The 15,128-nt window shown below is 44.8% G+C and overlaps 1 protein-coding gene across 1 annotated transcript; it reads right to left on the bottom strand.

Annotated features, from left to right (window-relative positions):
- Nucleotides 1-12,236: 12,236 nt before the first annotated feature.
- LOC120684923 (CARD- and ANK-domain containing inflammasome adapter protein-like) lies at nt 12,237-13,038 on the bottom strand. Its single transcript, XM_039966784.1, has 2 exons — nt 12,873-13,038; nt 12,237-12,757 (listed from the first exon to the last, which is right to left on the bottom strand). The coding sequence occupies exons 1-2, from the start codon at nt 13,036-13,038 to the stop codon at nt 12,237-12,239; spliced, it is 687 nt and encodes a 228-aa protein (XP_039822718.1).
- Nucleotides 13,039-15,128: the final 2,090 nt, after the last annotated feature.

Genomic DNA, 15,128 nt, shown 5'->3' with positions numbered 1-15,128 from the left:
ACACCCAAAAAGCCGATGAAGATTGATGGACACCCGTTTCCTGCTAACATGGTAGATGTTGAAGGGAAGAGGAATGCATTGCAGACAAAGGTGCTCACGTCACAATTCTAAAGCTCAGATAACGGCCGATGAGGCTAAAAGTAAGGAGCTGCAGGAGAAGGAAGAATCCGCGGCACCAAAGAAGAAGGTCACATCCCGGATGTTGCTGAACAAGTTCCAACGTGATCAAGAAAGGCGACAATATAGGTGATGAGCCCATGGCTGGACAAAATAATTCAGGCAGCAACTCTTTGGATGTGAAAAATGATTCAATTATTTCATCCAATATCATTTTCAGAGGTTCTGTATTGCGTCAAATAGAAGAGAAAAGGAAGCCAAGGAAATATATATACATCGGCTCCATGCATGTTGACGTCACTTGAATTTCTATTGCCTTGGAGAAATACTTGGGGAAAAGTGGTAATTTCCATATATACAAGCAGATACAAGCATGATGCTGAGAGATGCGTGATTTGCATATGTCCACATTTTTATACTATTAGATTACTAGTTGCATGTTACAATTATTTTAATGTTATTCTGTCACGTGCTTAGGTTTGAGATACTTCTACACGTGAGTTAGGCATGGTCGAGTGGTTTTAGAGTCCTGGTGTGGTGCCTGCGTGCACTTGTTTTAGCCGAGCCTGTTAATGGGCCGTGGAGTCCAGGGTGCCTGCGTGCACATTGATAAATATCCCAGGCATGTAGGAGATTAGATTGGATTTTATTTGTGTCTCTTGTCTAGGGTTTCTCCTACGAACAGCGAGACGCCGTCCGATCTCATCTACCTTGCCGATTCTTCTGGATCGTGATTGGGAGCGTGATCAGGATTGTTTCCTGGGTGCGCTACTCCGGATTCTTCAGTGGATCCCCATCTTCTGATCGTGGTTCGTCGTGGCCGCGGGTGGAAGATCTATCTAGGGTTTGGTTTGCACATCTGCTGTAAGCCGATCCCTCCTACCATCGTTATTATCTTTGTGTTGGTTGATCAAACAAGCTATTGTTGGCGTGGAATATTACATACAGTGATCTTGATTGGTCTTGTGAAACTTATTGCTGTACGCGAGACTCATCTATACTAGTAGCTGTGTATGTGCCGCTGTGATCAGATTGTGGAATAAAATACTGGCCAACCTATTTGAATTGGTTGACTGCTGTTTCCGTGACAAGTACTGATTAGTATTGCTGTATTGTCTGCCACTATTCACAATCACGACAGGAAGTTGTGGTGCCATTGGCAAGAAGCTTTATTAATTTCTGTGCACACTAGTTGGGTGAAATATTCAGAGATCGGTCTTGTCAAGAAATTTAATTAGTACCGTGAAAGATTGGGGCATATTACGGACAGCGTAGACGTGTCCTTATCAGTTGGTATCAGAGACAGGTTGCTCACGGTACTTTGCTAATTTTTGATGATGGATTACTCTTTTGACATATACCTTGAGTTTGTGCCGATGTTGTATGCAACAACCACTCCGTCAGAATACTATGAGTGGGAGGATGCTATAATACATTGTTATAGTATTGGTGAATTGCTGTTAAACCAGCTGGCAAATTTGGCTAAACAAAGCTTCTCTTTTTCTGTGTCATTATGGTTTCGAAGAATGCAGATGGAACATGGTGATGACTATTGCACTTCTTGGTATGCGATGAAGGAGGTCTTACGGCGACGATTTGCTCCTACTCTTGAGCCGGAGAAGAATATAATATCAAGCAGTGGGAGTTTTTATATGGTTGCTTCTGAATGTGCTTCTGCTTCACAATTTGAGAAAAATGATTCTACTAACCAGCCGGCTATAATGGGATTGCCTAGTGATCTTCCTGCAACCACATCCATTGTTGAAGCAGATGCCCCAGTGAATGCTAGTGTTTCGGATTTTTCTTTTACATCGGGGCTGCATAGTAGTGCTTCTTATGATTCTCAGTTTGATATCAATATTGATGATACAGATGATGCATCAGATGGCTTATCTATGATGGCACAGGATGTACAAAGTGATGGTACTGCTGTCATGGTGAAGGGGCAGTGTTCCAATATTTTTCAGTCACAGTGCATAGTCCAAGATAAGGTATGCAAATTAATTATTGATGGTGGTAGCTTCACTAATGTTATTAGCTCAGATTTAGTACATGCCTTGTCATTATCTACATGGAGGCTTCCTACGCCTCGTTACATGCAATGGATGAATCAAAGTGGCACGCTGAAAATTACTCATAGAGCGAGAGTAAAATTTTCTATTGGAAATTATATGGATACAGTAGATTGTGCTGTTGCGCCGATGAGTGCATGTCATTTGTTGTTCGGAAGACCATGGCAGTTTGATCTTGATGCTACTCATAGTGGTCGTTCCAATAATTATTCGTTTGTGCACAAGGGAGTTCATCATGTGCTCAAACCGATGCCGGTTGGTGCTATTAAGGTTGGGGTGTTTGCTACTTCGAAAGTAAAGAAAAAGGCTGCCACGGTTGCCACAAAGCCGCAGACAGCTTTGCTTCACGAGGTACAAAACGATGTCACTGTACCTTCTCCCAAAACTGTTTCAGTGCATTCTGGTTCGGACTCTACTATAGCAGCTCATGTTTTTGAAGATGATCAAATACTTCCTTTCAGTACATTTGAACATAAATGCAAGGGTCGTCTGGAAAACTTGTCTATCCAGTTTGGTTCTTTCTCTCACATTTCAAGACATGATACATTGCCAAGCGAAAATATGCATGCTTCCAGGAAGGTCGAGGTGCTTGTTACTTCAATTGATAATGATTCACCCATGGAACTAACAGAGCCAAAGACCTTTTTCAATGGAGGCACTGATGATGTGGCCAAAAATTCTGCCATTGCAATTTTAGAAAACTCTTGCGCTAATACAAATATTTTGGCTGGTACTTCTGTGAAACTTCGTGGGTCTCGATTGGGTTGTCCTGCTGCAGACATGAAAGGCAATGGACCAAGCATGGTCAATGCTACAAAATGCACGTCTATCAATAATTATGCTAATTCTCGGATTAATGAAGCTATTGACAATAACTCAAAGCCGAGGACGGCTTTGTTTCAAGGGGGAGAGAATGATGAGCCCATGGCTGGACAAAATAATTCAGGCAGCAACTCTTTGGATGTGAAAAATGATTCAATTATTTCATCCAATATCATTTTCAGAGGTTCTGTATTGCGTCAAATAGAAGAGAAAAGGAAGCCAAGGAAATATATATACATCGGCTCCATGCATGTTGACGTCACTTGAATTTCTATTGCCTTGGAGAAATACTTGGGGAAAAGTGGTAATTTCCATATATACAAGCAGATACAAGCATGATGCTGAGAGATGCGTGATTTGCATATGTCCACATTTTTATACTATTAGATTACTAGTTGCATGTTACAATTATTTTAATGTTATTCTGTCACATGCTTAGGTTTGAGATACTTCTACACGTGAGTTAGGCATGGTCGAGTGGTTTTAGAGTCCTGGTGTGGTGCCTGCGTGCACTTGTTTTAGCCGAGCCTGTTAATGGGCCGTGGAGTCCAGGGTGCCTGCGTGCACATTGATAAATATCCCAGGCATGTAGGAGATTAGATTGGATTTTATTTGTGTCTCTTGTCTAGGGTTTCTCCTACGAACAGCGAGACGCCGTCCGATCTCATCTACCTTGCCGATTCTTCTGGATCGTGATTGGGAGCGTGATCAGGATTGTTTCCTGGGTGCGCTACTCCGGATTCTTCAGTGGATCCCCATCTTCTGATCGTGGTTCGTCGTGGCCGCGGGTGGAAGATCTATCTAGGGTTTGGTTTGCACATCTGCTGTAAGCCGATCCCTCCTACCATCGTTATTATCTTTGTGTTGGTTGATCAAACAAGCTATTGTTGGCGTGGAATATTACATACAGTGATCTTGATTGGTCTTGTGAAACTTATTGCTGTACGCGAGACTCATCTATACTAGTAGCTGTGTATGTGCCGCTGTGATCAGATTGTGGAATAAAATACTGGCCAACCTATTTGAATTGGTTGACTGCTGTTTCCGTGACAAGTACTGATTAGTATTGCTGTATTGTCTGCCACTATTCACAATCACGACAGGAAGTTGTGGTGCCATTGGCAAGAAGCTTTATTAATTTCTGTGCACACTAGTTGGGTGAAATATTCAGAGATCGGTCTTGTCAAGAAATTTAATTAGTACCGTGAAAGATTGGGGCATATTACGGACAGCGTAGACGTGTCCTTATCAATAGGGAGGAAGCTGCACGACATCATGAGGGGCATTGGAGATGTCCTTTCTTTGTGTACTATTGGGAAGAAAGCTTGACTCTGCCGACAGTAGATAATTGTCCAGAGTGCAATGGTTTCTACTGAGAAGACCGATCATACAAGAAGCCACGATTCGACTAGAGGCCTCGTGGGCCTATCATCAGAGAGAGGAGCGATGATAGACACATCTCCGTACATGATCGGCTGGGGGGCAGGGTTTCAGTGCATGATCAGCTGGGGGGCAGGACCATGCTACGTGACCCTGCTGGAGGAAAGATTTCTGCCGATGAGCGTGTTGAGCAGACTGCTGATGCCCAGGTGTCAGATGAGTACCCACATCGTAGGGATCTAGAGAGAGAGCCTGTTCATGACAATGTTGATCAGCCTCGGTGGTGTCCAGCGGGTTTGACCAGATAACAGAAAAGGCGAGTTCAGAGGCTGCGTCAAACAAAAGCACTGGAGGAAGAGAGGAAGGAGGCTCCCAGAAGGGGAGTCAAGTCAGAGGTTTGGCGTGTCAAGCAGAGGGCCGATGATAAGCAAGAATCAAGGTCATCGACTGCACCGGTTAACATGGTTTTCATGTTGCCCAGCGAGTTCATGGCGCCAGATAACGATGATGAAAAGCAAAATTTGGAAGAAGCTATGGCTCAACTGAATTTGGAACCTATACCGACTACTTTTGAGAAGCCGAAAGATGAAAAGCGTAAACATCTCAAGGCTTTATTTTTGAAAGGATTTGTTGATGGCAAACCTGTCACGAAGATGTTAGTAGATGGAGGAGCAGCGGTGAACATAATGCCGTATGCCATGTTGCATAAGCTTGGAAAAGGCAGTGAAGATCTGACTAAGACAGATATGATGCTCAAAGATTTTGAGGGAATCGTATCTCCAACAGTTGGAGCATTATGTGTTGATCTGACCATCGGCAGAAAACTCTTCCCACTACTTTCTTTGTTATTAATGGAAAGGGTTCGTACAGTTTGCTGTTTGGGAGAGACTGGATTCATGCCAATTGTTGCATACCATCTACTATGCATCAATGTCTTATACAATGGATCCGCGATGTTGTTGAAGTCGTTGCTGCCAATTCGTCATTCATTATTGCATCAGCAGAAGCTTGTGAAGAAAGCTATGAAAGGATAAGTTGTTTTTCTGGTCAAGCATGGGAGACAGAGTTTTTAAAGATTGCTGATTATGAAATGTCATTGAGTCAGACAGTTGGATCTACAGATGAGTCTTGAGTGGTGATGTAAAAAGCTGCTGAATTAAGCATCGGCTGGGTTTGGTATAGCCGACATGTTAAATGTCGCCTTTAGAGCAAAAAATATAAAAGAAAGCCAATGGTGTTTTGTCAGCATTGGTTACAGAGGGAAGAGATGTGTTTGCCAAAGACAAATGTTGTGGAGTTAATGGTTAGCATTGTTTGCAATACATCAAGTTGAAGTTTTAATTCCACTACGGCAGAACAAGTAGCATTTTACAGTGACCTGAGAGTGTCTTGGATCACAGAAATCGCACGTAGGCGAATGTCATCAGCTTCTTGGATCTCCTTGTTATCAGCTTCAGCAGAACCTGGTATTGGCTTGAGACTTTTGTGGAGTTGGTAGGTCTGACAAGCCTGTTCTTATTTTTCTATCTCAAGTTGTTGAAGTGCCGATGGAAGTTGGGTTAGTCTAGCACCCACATCGGCAATCTCTTGATTTACCTACTCCAGTTCTTTGGTGAGGCGCCCTCGCTTGGCTTCCAAGTCTCTTTTGGATTGTTCCATGTCTGCCTTAGACTAGGTTAAGGAGATGATCTTTCCTCGAGTCACTTCCACAAGATTTTTCAAATCATCTCTCTGTTTGATTGTTTGCTCTTGGTGAAGTCGATCAGAGAGACGTTTCTGAGCTCTGAGGATTGGGATCTGGCGACTCTCAATGTATGCAGTAGCATGCAGCGTTTCTTCAAGAGATTCAGGAAGATCGCCTTTTAGAGACTTCAGAATGATACGGATCGGCTCGGCATCTCGGACCAGCTGACTAATATCTTGATTCAGAAGTTGCAGGATTTCTTAAAGCTTGGCCTTGGTCTCTTCTGATAATGGACTCGATTCTGCCGATGATATGGCTTCATCTTCTGCACTAATTGTTCCTAGTTGGAAGGAGAAAAGGCTGTTGTTTGGACTGTCCTGCGCCTGATAAAGAATATGGGAGTATCAACTGATTGTTGCCTTTTGATTCTTAAAAGATGAAAGAGTATCCTACTTGTTTCAGAAGAGCTTCATTAGTAGTCGGCGCGGAGGGAGATGCCGGTAGCAGTGTTGGAACACTGGAATCAAGAGGTGCACCTTGAGAAATGATCGACAGATCTTGTGTGCCAATTGTTGCCTGCTAAATAATTGAATTGAATCAGAAGTGAGCTAGAATCAAGGAAAGGAGGTGACTGCCTTACCTTAGTGGATGAGGAAGTTATTCTAGCCTTTTTGGAGGGCAGGCATTGGATCTGGTTTGAAGATGCAAATGTCAGATAATGTTGGAAGAATGGTAGACAGACAAGTAAGTTACCTGAACCATTGGAGATGTTTGAGAAGTAGTCTCTGGAATATCCTCTTCATCCATATCTTCGGCAGCTATGTTTTAAATGCCGATTGATGATGTAATCAATAAGACAGAAATCATAATCAGAAGGAGGGATGAAGATTGTTTGTTACCTTCCGATGAAGAAGAGACAACATCTGTTGGAACATCGGCATCTGGTGCCGATGTAATGGTCAGGGCATGACTGGATGAGCTTTGAGTCTTCTGGGCTGTTCTCTTGGTGCTAGTCATCTTGCGTTTCCTGCCAGCAGCAACATCGGCAAGGGATGGTGCATCACAGGTGATAAGGGGATAATTTGTTGGTTGAGAATATTTAATCGGCTGCCTGCTTCTACTGATTGTTTGAGGTGAAGTACCCTCAGCCTGTTGAAAGCAATTGTTAGAATACAAAAAATTAGTGTAAGATGGAAATACAACAAAGAGATTTCTGTACATACCTCATCATCAGTGCCGTGATAGTTTTCATCCAAGGTGATGCAGTAGATCCTTATTGATCCACAGAAAAGATGTTCTTGCCATTCTGACCACCATTGTGCAAATGGTATGGTGGTGAGAGGTGCTACTTGCCAATCGGCTAGCTGCGTCATGTCAATGATGAGTTCCAAGCTTTTCAGCCGATTGTATGCAAGAGCATTGCTGATTGGGTTCCTGGCCTGAACTTTATCGGCAAAGTAAGGGAAAGGTGGTACTTGAACAAATCCCACTTGTCTGGCTACTAATGATGGATAGCAGAACTCGTAGCCAATGGCGCTTTTTCCAGAAGTGAAATTAGCAGGCAAGATTCTTGGAGATATGGCCTCCTTCATAATATTTGTGGCTTCTTCGTCATTGCTCCAGGAATCAAGATTTAACTTGAAAATATTCTCATACTTCTTATTATCGTGGTATGCAAACCAGATGGTGGAATCTTCAGTAAAACCATTGTAGAAACATCTGAAGAAGTCAGTTTTGCCAAAGACATTGGGGTCATTGGCAATCATTATAGCTGCTTCGCCAAAGGAGGTACATCGGCGAGTCGTTGGGTCTTCTCCCTCATTAAATTCTTTTGATGGGAAGGACATTTCTGACAGCTTGATCCCCATGGTCTTGTGCATATACATGTTCATCCATAACTAGATGAACCACCAGGGACCTCCAAGATTGGAGATTGGTTGATCAGCCCTGAGTTTGGCCGATACTTGGTGAAGTAGATGATAAACTGATCCAAGCAGGTGTTTGCCAAGAGGGATTGGGTTTCCACTGGCTAAAGTTTCGGCCATCTTGAGGGTGTTGTTCGTTGGGCCCGCTGTTTTGCCACAAAAGATGAATTTTACTAGTCACATGTTAAGAAAGGAAGTGTGTTCCCTGAGTGATACAAAACCAGTTCTCATGTTCTTGGTGATATATCCTTTCCACCCACTGATGGTCCTAGTCTCTATTTTGAAGGAAGCTTTATCCAGAAAATCAAAGGACCGATCAGGGGCAGTGATATTCAGGCCAGTCAGCATCATGACATCTAGCAGAGTCAGAGTCATTGGGCCATGGCCGAACAGAAAAGCATTGATAGCATCAGAACAGAAGAAAGAAGTCGATATGAGCATCGACTCGTTCTTGACGATTTTAGATAAAGACAGATTGAGACATTGGCTAATGTCATATTGTTCCCAATCCGCACGATAAACACCTGCTACTCTGCGGAACCAATTCCTCCACCCTGGGATGATGTTTGGCCAAGATCTAAAGGCGAGGGACCAATCTGAGGTCATGTTTGAAGTCTTGAGGGGGTTTTTCCAGTTTCTAAGATGATTATGCTAGTCGGATATGGGTTACTCATGGGGCCTAGGCAAATCATGCTGGGTTGCTCGGACAGAGGGATGATGGTTGAGTTCCTAAGGGCCTAGAAATTATAGCGGAGAAAGAATCAAGAACAATCGTAAACCGTAGACTGAAATGACAGCGCAGAGGAAAGGTAAGTCGCTGTACCTAGGGGATCTCGGAGATGGAAGTCATTGGTGGAATCTTGGAAAAACTTTCGGTGCTTGAAGAGGACGCAGTTGAGGATTCGAAAGCGGCGGAGCAGATGAGTTCTTAAGTAGAAGGGGAAATGGTTTGGGTGCAGAGTCCTTAAAGAAGGGGAGGAAGGAGTATGCTGACGTATTTATAAAGTAATTCCCCCCGGATAAAGACGCCGGATTAATGAGCTGCTTGCGCCGGATACAAGAAACGATATGAAGCGCTTTTTAGGCAACCATTTGAAGGAAATAATTGTGATTGAGAGATAATTTTAGAGCAAAAGGATATTTCATTCCGAAACTGGGGGGCATGTGTTGATGCCGTTTTTTGGCACTCGTCAAACAGATGATGAAGAAAGGAAATGTCAGTTTAAGGAACGGCAATGGTGTCCGGGAGAAGAAAATCGGTCGCGATTTGGTGCCGATTAGGTGTCTCGGTATTAATGGACAGATTTGGTTCGAGGTGGCCTCAGTTTAGAAGGTGGTGTTTTTGTTTATTAAAATAAGTCTCTTAGATTGTACTTTGCCGTAATCGGTTAGGACTGTGTTAGCATGGGGTATAAATATGAGCCCCCGGCCATTGTAGAAGATTGATACACATCCAAACAAACAAACTTTACTACTTGCAATTTACTTTCTCGTCGGCGACTTCGCCATCTTTTTATTTCTTTTTTATGCGAGTTCTTTCAAGCCGATCAAGAACGCCTCACATTCGAGCGACTTGGTTTGCTGGTAAGTCTTCGTTTACCGAGTAAATCTGAGCTTTAACTTCCGGGCGTATCGCTGTGGCTTCGTTCAGATCTATTCAAAATTTACCGAATTTATCTAAGCTTTGATCTCGGGCGCATCGCTATTTTCTCGTTTAGATCTATTCACAAACTACCCGGCTTATTGATCTGTTTAATTGGCTATAAGCTCCTTGTTTATCATGATAAACTTTGTAAAGCTGATTAGATTGGTTATAAGCTTAGCTTTGTTCAGATCCACACATTTGTGAGTTTGTACATTGTTACTTGGCATGTGCCGGCTTTAAGTCTAGCCGTCTTGTTGCATATCGGTATTGGCGGCCTTTGCTAATTCCCTGTAGATCGCTTTTATTACACGCTCTTTATACCTGATCTGTTGTTGTTTTCTGTATTGGCAACGCTGCGTGAGTGATTCGGAAATCCAGCCGATACACTCTTGGATTTGACTGTTTGCTATTTCTTTGTTAATTTATAGGCCAAATTAACTGGCACGGCTTGGTTTGAATCAAGTGCAATCCGAGCTTGACGTACGGGGCTCTCGGGTTTTAGTGTGGGATTGTTTCGCGTCAACAGGGTCAAGCGGCTCGTCAGAGGAATGTCAGCACACCTACGCGTGCAGCTGAAGACTGGGCCGTGAATGGGCTCAAGAGTGCAGAAGCCCAGCTCGTGAGTTAAGGAGGGCCAATGAGTTATTAACTGGCCAAGCCCAAAGCCTATGACGTCGTGGAAGTTGTGTATAATACGCTGTGCATGTGTGAGAGTCATCGAGGGTATCAATTTGTATGAACAATCAACTCCTCCAAGCACCGCGGAAAAATAGAAAAAACAAAAAGCAAAACTCCTCCAAGCAACCAGACCTCTCTGTTCTTCCCCGAATTCTTGTCCCATCCTTGATTCAATTCTTCTCCTTGTGTTCCCGCTATCCTCTGCTAATGCTAACACACCTGCAAACCTGAAACTCCATCATCATCATCACTAGCTCCAGCAATCGAGTTTCAGTTATCGTCGCGTCGCTTCAGGGAGCCCCTCTCCACAATGGTCATATCATATCACCGGAACCACTACTACAGATTTAGCCTTTTGTCCCGGTTCCAAACTGGCTTTTGTCCCGGTTTTGGAACCGGGACAAGGCTTCCGGGACAAAAGCCTCGAGAGGCTTTTGTCCCGGGTGGAAGAACCGGGACAAAAGGTGCCTGACGTTAAAAAATTTTTTGCACACCACGGGATTCGATCCCAAGACCTCTTGCCCAACGCATGGTTTCCTTGCCAATTCACCTAAGTAGTACACGTGACTCAGTATAGAATAACTTCCTTTTGAACTATCACGTGGAGAGGCCTTTTGTCCGGGTTGGTAACACCAACCGGGATAAAAGGGGCCTTTTGTCCCGGGTGGTAACACCAACCGGGACAAAAGGTGACCCTTTTGTCCCGGTTGGTGTTACCACCCGGGATAAAAGGGTTGGACCTTTTTGTCCCGGGTGGAGCCACCAACCGGGACAAAAGGGGGGCCTTTTGTCCCGGTTGGTGGCTCCACCCGGGACAAAAAGCCCCTGTCCCCCACGTTGGCCCGGCTAGCCGTTGGACCCGGGACAAAAGCCACCTTTTGTCCCGGGCCCAAAGGTAACCGGGACAAATGGCCTGGAAGAAAGGCCTATTTTGTAGTAGTGAACAAACGGTGGCGCCCTAGCTCAGAGGCAGACATAGGACAAACCGTTGTACACGTCCTGCAACCTGACGTTATCACTCCTAGCTAGAGAAGCGTTTGGATGGGCATGCCTCTCGCGGCTGCGCTTTATGCATGTGCTGTTGCGGGTTGTAGATGAATTGAAGTTCTTTTATGTTCGGCGCATGGAACTATGACGTGTTATTAATAAACACTAGGTAAGATTAGTTGGGACATACACATGCATATATATATACTCTGCAGACTACACTGTCTCAAGTGGCAGCCATGATGTAGTTTAAGCGAATAAAATGGTTGAGCACTGCTAATCTATATAACTCATGCTTTGTTGAGCCCTCATCTTATATTTTGCTTCACTATCAATCCAGATTGTGTTCATACAACAAGAAAGCACCTATTCACCATATAGAAAAAGCGACAAATTGACTGCTTGGCTTTGCTGCTTATCTTCCAATAATTTTAATTTAGTTTGACTAGCCTAAGCCTGGCACGTGTCAAATGGTCAACTCTTGGGGGTGTTATGATAATGATAATTATAGATTCCATTTCTCAATATAGATATCACTATCAGTCCCATTCAAGAATTTGACCACAACGAACTAGTTTTATAGTCGGAGATATCGCACCATCTTTTTTTCTTGTGCTGAGATTGGTCGCCCCAAGTCAAGACACACCGAATTCCTCTGACCAGGAAATATTCTAGTTTTCAGTTCTACCTCTGCGTGTGAATCATGGCCACCCATGTCCACAACTACGTTCTCACCTCGTTTTCCCTTCGTATAATGTACTCCCTCCATATCTTTATACATGTCGTTAGGACATAAAATTTTAGTTTATTTTAGTACAATTATTTGGTCTGAAACGTCATATAAAAAGATATGGAGGTAGTAATAATCAAAGCCATAAAAAATCATTAGGTAATACCAAAATGGCCGAGTAGTTAGTGTCAACGAACTAACCCGAGCTCTGGAGGACGGCAGCGTGCAAAGCATTCTGCGACATGGGACCAGCGGCGGAGGCTTCCTGGTACCCAACAATCGCCTCGACGGCGCGCACCGACCGGCTCATCACCGCCAGGTACATCGGCGATACTCCAGCATTATTCACCTCCGAGGCTAGCTCGGGCGCCAGCTTCATTAGCACCTCCACCGTCTCTCCACGGCCGTGCCTCGTGGCTACGTGCAGTGCCGTGTCCCCAGCATCGTTCCTACTGCCGAGAAGCTCCCACAGCCTGTCCTCCTCCACGCTATACCTGGCGTGGCGAACAATGGCCTCGACCGCGTCGGCGTGCCCGTGCCTCGCCGCGCAGTGGAGGGGCGTGTCGAACGAAGAGTTGACCGAGGAGAGGAGGGCGCTGTCCCGGAGGCAGAGCTCGGTGATGAGCCCGCAGTGGCCCTGACCGGCGGCGATGTGCAGGAGCGTGCTGCGTTCCGCGGCCACCTCGCGGGTAGTGCAGCAGTGTCCAGGGTGAATGGCTTGAATCAAAGGAAAATTGCGCTGTCAGACTGCAAGAATCACGAGTTGCAGATGCGCTCAAAGGTACTACGAGTTTGCCGAAATGGTGTTGGCGTGTTGCAAAGGTAGAAGTACCATTAGCACTTGCTGCCGAGGATGGCCGACCGTTTGTAGCCGCCGTCGTCGCGTGGCTGCTTCCAGCTAATAGCCTGGTGACCTCCTCCGTTCGCCCCTCTATCGCAGAGATATAAAGTTCAGAGCACATGATCATGAGATCAGCGGTTTCCTCCTTATTGGACATAGCTGGGGCTTGGGGGACGCTTGATCAACCTTTGTTGCGAGGTTGCGTCTTGCCTACTTATGGATGTTGGAAGCTGCGTGATGGAAGTACTGGGGTTGAAACCATTACAGTACAGTTGAAATTATAAGGATATGTCAGTGAGAGGCGACCCCACCAGAATTTTGGTTTAAGATATGTTTGTTTTCTTAATCATTGCTGATTTGTTAGACCACGCGTTTAATTAATGACGTACCCTGTGTTGAATAGAATGCACAGGTGGCGTAGACTCAGTCCATCGGTATGTAAACATTGAACGAAACGTGCACGGCTATTGCTGCCTCCTTGGCTTCTTGCCCACAAAAGTAAACCCCATTCTTTCCCATGGTTTCCGCAGTTGTTTCAGGTAAATTTGCTAACTTCACAAAATTTTCATCATTTTCCTTTCTTATTAAATCAATGCTTTTTTTTCACTCGGCCCGGACTTGCTCAACCTTCTTCATCGGCTGTGCCTTCAACCGAATTAACTCCTGGTCCTGCTTTAGTTTTTTCCGCAGAGCATAATCTCGCAGCGTCGACTGACCCCAGCAATGAAGGAAACTGAGGCGGAGGCAGCCGTGACAATTTCTGACGAAGTACATCTACCAGCTGAAGAAGAATAGACTGCCACAAGGACCCCCACATACGTCTTCCCCTAAAGATCCACAAGGAGTCAAGGACAAACCCATCCATCGGCAACCGAAGCATCTAAAGAAGAAACAGCTACAGAGGTATCATCAGAAGAGCCGATGACTTCTATCCAAGGTATAAAATCGCGGGTTAAGACGTTTAGCGGAAGCCATTCCAAAAAGCTAAGAGAGCTATAGCGAAAGCTATAGCGGAGCTATCCATTTAGTGATTTGCAAAAAAAATATGCATAATGTGGCCAATAACATTAGTAATGCAACCAATTTCAGCAAATTTTTCATAGCCATACGTCCATAATACATATAAAATTAGAAACATCATTGGTCTAACATTCTAAAATAGACTCAACACGTCTCTTGACTGCCTAACTGTTCCCGTGATGCTTTGTCTATGGTCCACCCAAGTTATATTAATTCTTTATTTCTTTTGGCTACATCTTTAGCGGAAGTAGCGGACATTTATTATCAATAAATCCTATAAAAAACCCCTATAGCGGACATAGCGGACAAATATTGTATAGCGTAGCGGGAGATCTCTTAAAAAGCTAATAGCGGACAATAACGGGCTATTAGCGGGCTATTTTGTACCTTGCTTCTATCAGAACCCAAGACGATCTTGCAGCACAGATCCCTGTTGGGGATCACCGTCTCGGAGGTCGGAGTTTGCCCGAAGCTACAAGAGGGGAGCCGAGTGAGCCGAAGGTAGCTGGAGCCCGAACGTCTCCATAAGCTACCGAAGGTCCAGAGATGCGCCCGAAGGTTTCCAGTTGAAGCCGAAGGTCTCCATAAGTTACCGAAGGTCCAGGGAAGCGCACGAAGGTCAACTACTGATCCGAAGGTTACCGTGGTACCTTCAGAATAGCGTCCTGATTATGAATCAAATAGGGTAGGCAATTTGTACACTCCAATCTGTATGAAATGACCTACGGCCCGAAATATTTGCAGAATATCCCGGGCAGGTAGGGGCATTACAGTCATTATGTAACAAAAGTTAGGGGTATAAATACCCTCAACCAATCTGTACTGGATACGTGCTAATACGAGGGCAAAGCTCTGCCACCTTACTCTGTTTAACCTTCGTGTATGCATTTTGATTGGGTTGTAAGGAAGCCGAGAGCCCAACAAGGGCGCCCACCATATTCCCAGCTCGTAAACCAACCCTCGATGGCACCACAAAAGAGGAAACCCACAAACCCTCCTTTGGAGGACAACCAAAATGATTCCCGAACCTCTCAGGAACACCCATCCAGACAACTCCCACCACATGACAACCAGCCACCTAATACCACACCTGAAGTTACAGAACCTTCGGGATCTAACCAAGATGAGCTCACCATCGTGAGCCTCCATCTCCAGGCCTTGGAGAAGCAAAAAGACATCCTCGCCAAGCAGCTGGCCACGCAGCAAAACGTGCTGCAGCGAGCAAAC

The sequence above is a fragment of the Panicum virgatum genome, chromosome 8N (genome assembly GCF_016808335.1).
Source record: "Panicum virgatum strain AP13 chromosome 8N, P.virgatum_v5, whole genome shotgun sequence".
Classification (NCBI taxonomy): Eukaryota; Viridiplantae; Streptophyta; class Magnoliopsida; order Poales; family Poaceae; genus Panicum; species Panicum virgatum.
Note: the sequence above shows the minus strand (reverse complement) of the source record. Positions and strands in the feature narration are given on the sequence as shown.

Bases quoted from the DNA above. Each gene is read 5' to 3' on its own strand.
- LOC120684923 (XM_039966784.1), bottom strand. From the start codon at position 13,038: ATGTCCAATAAGGAGGAAACCGCTGATCTCATGATCATGTGCTCTGAA. The intron at 12,758-12,872 runs GTACTTCTACCT...CTTTGATTCAAG, and splicing joins CTCGGCAGCAAGTGCTAATG to CCATTCACCCTGGACACTGC.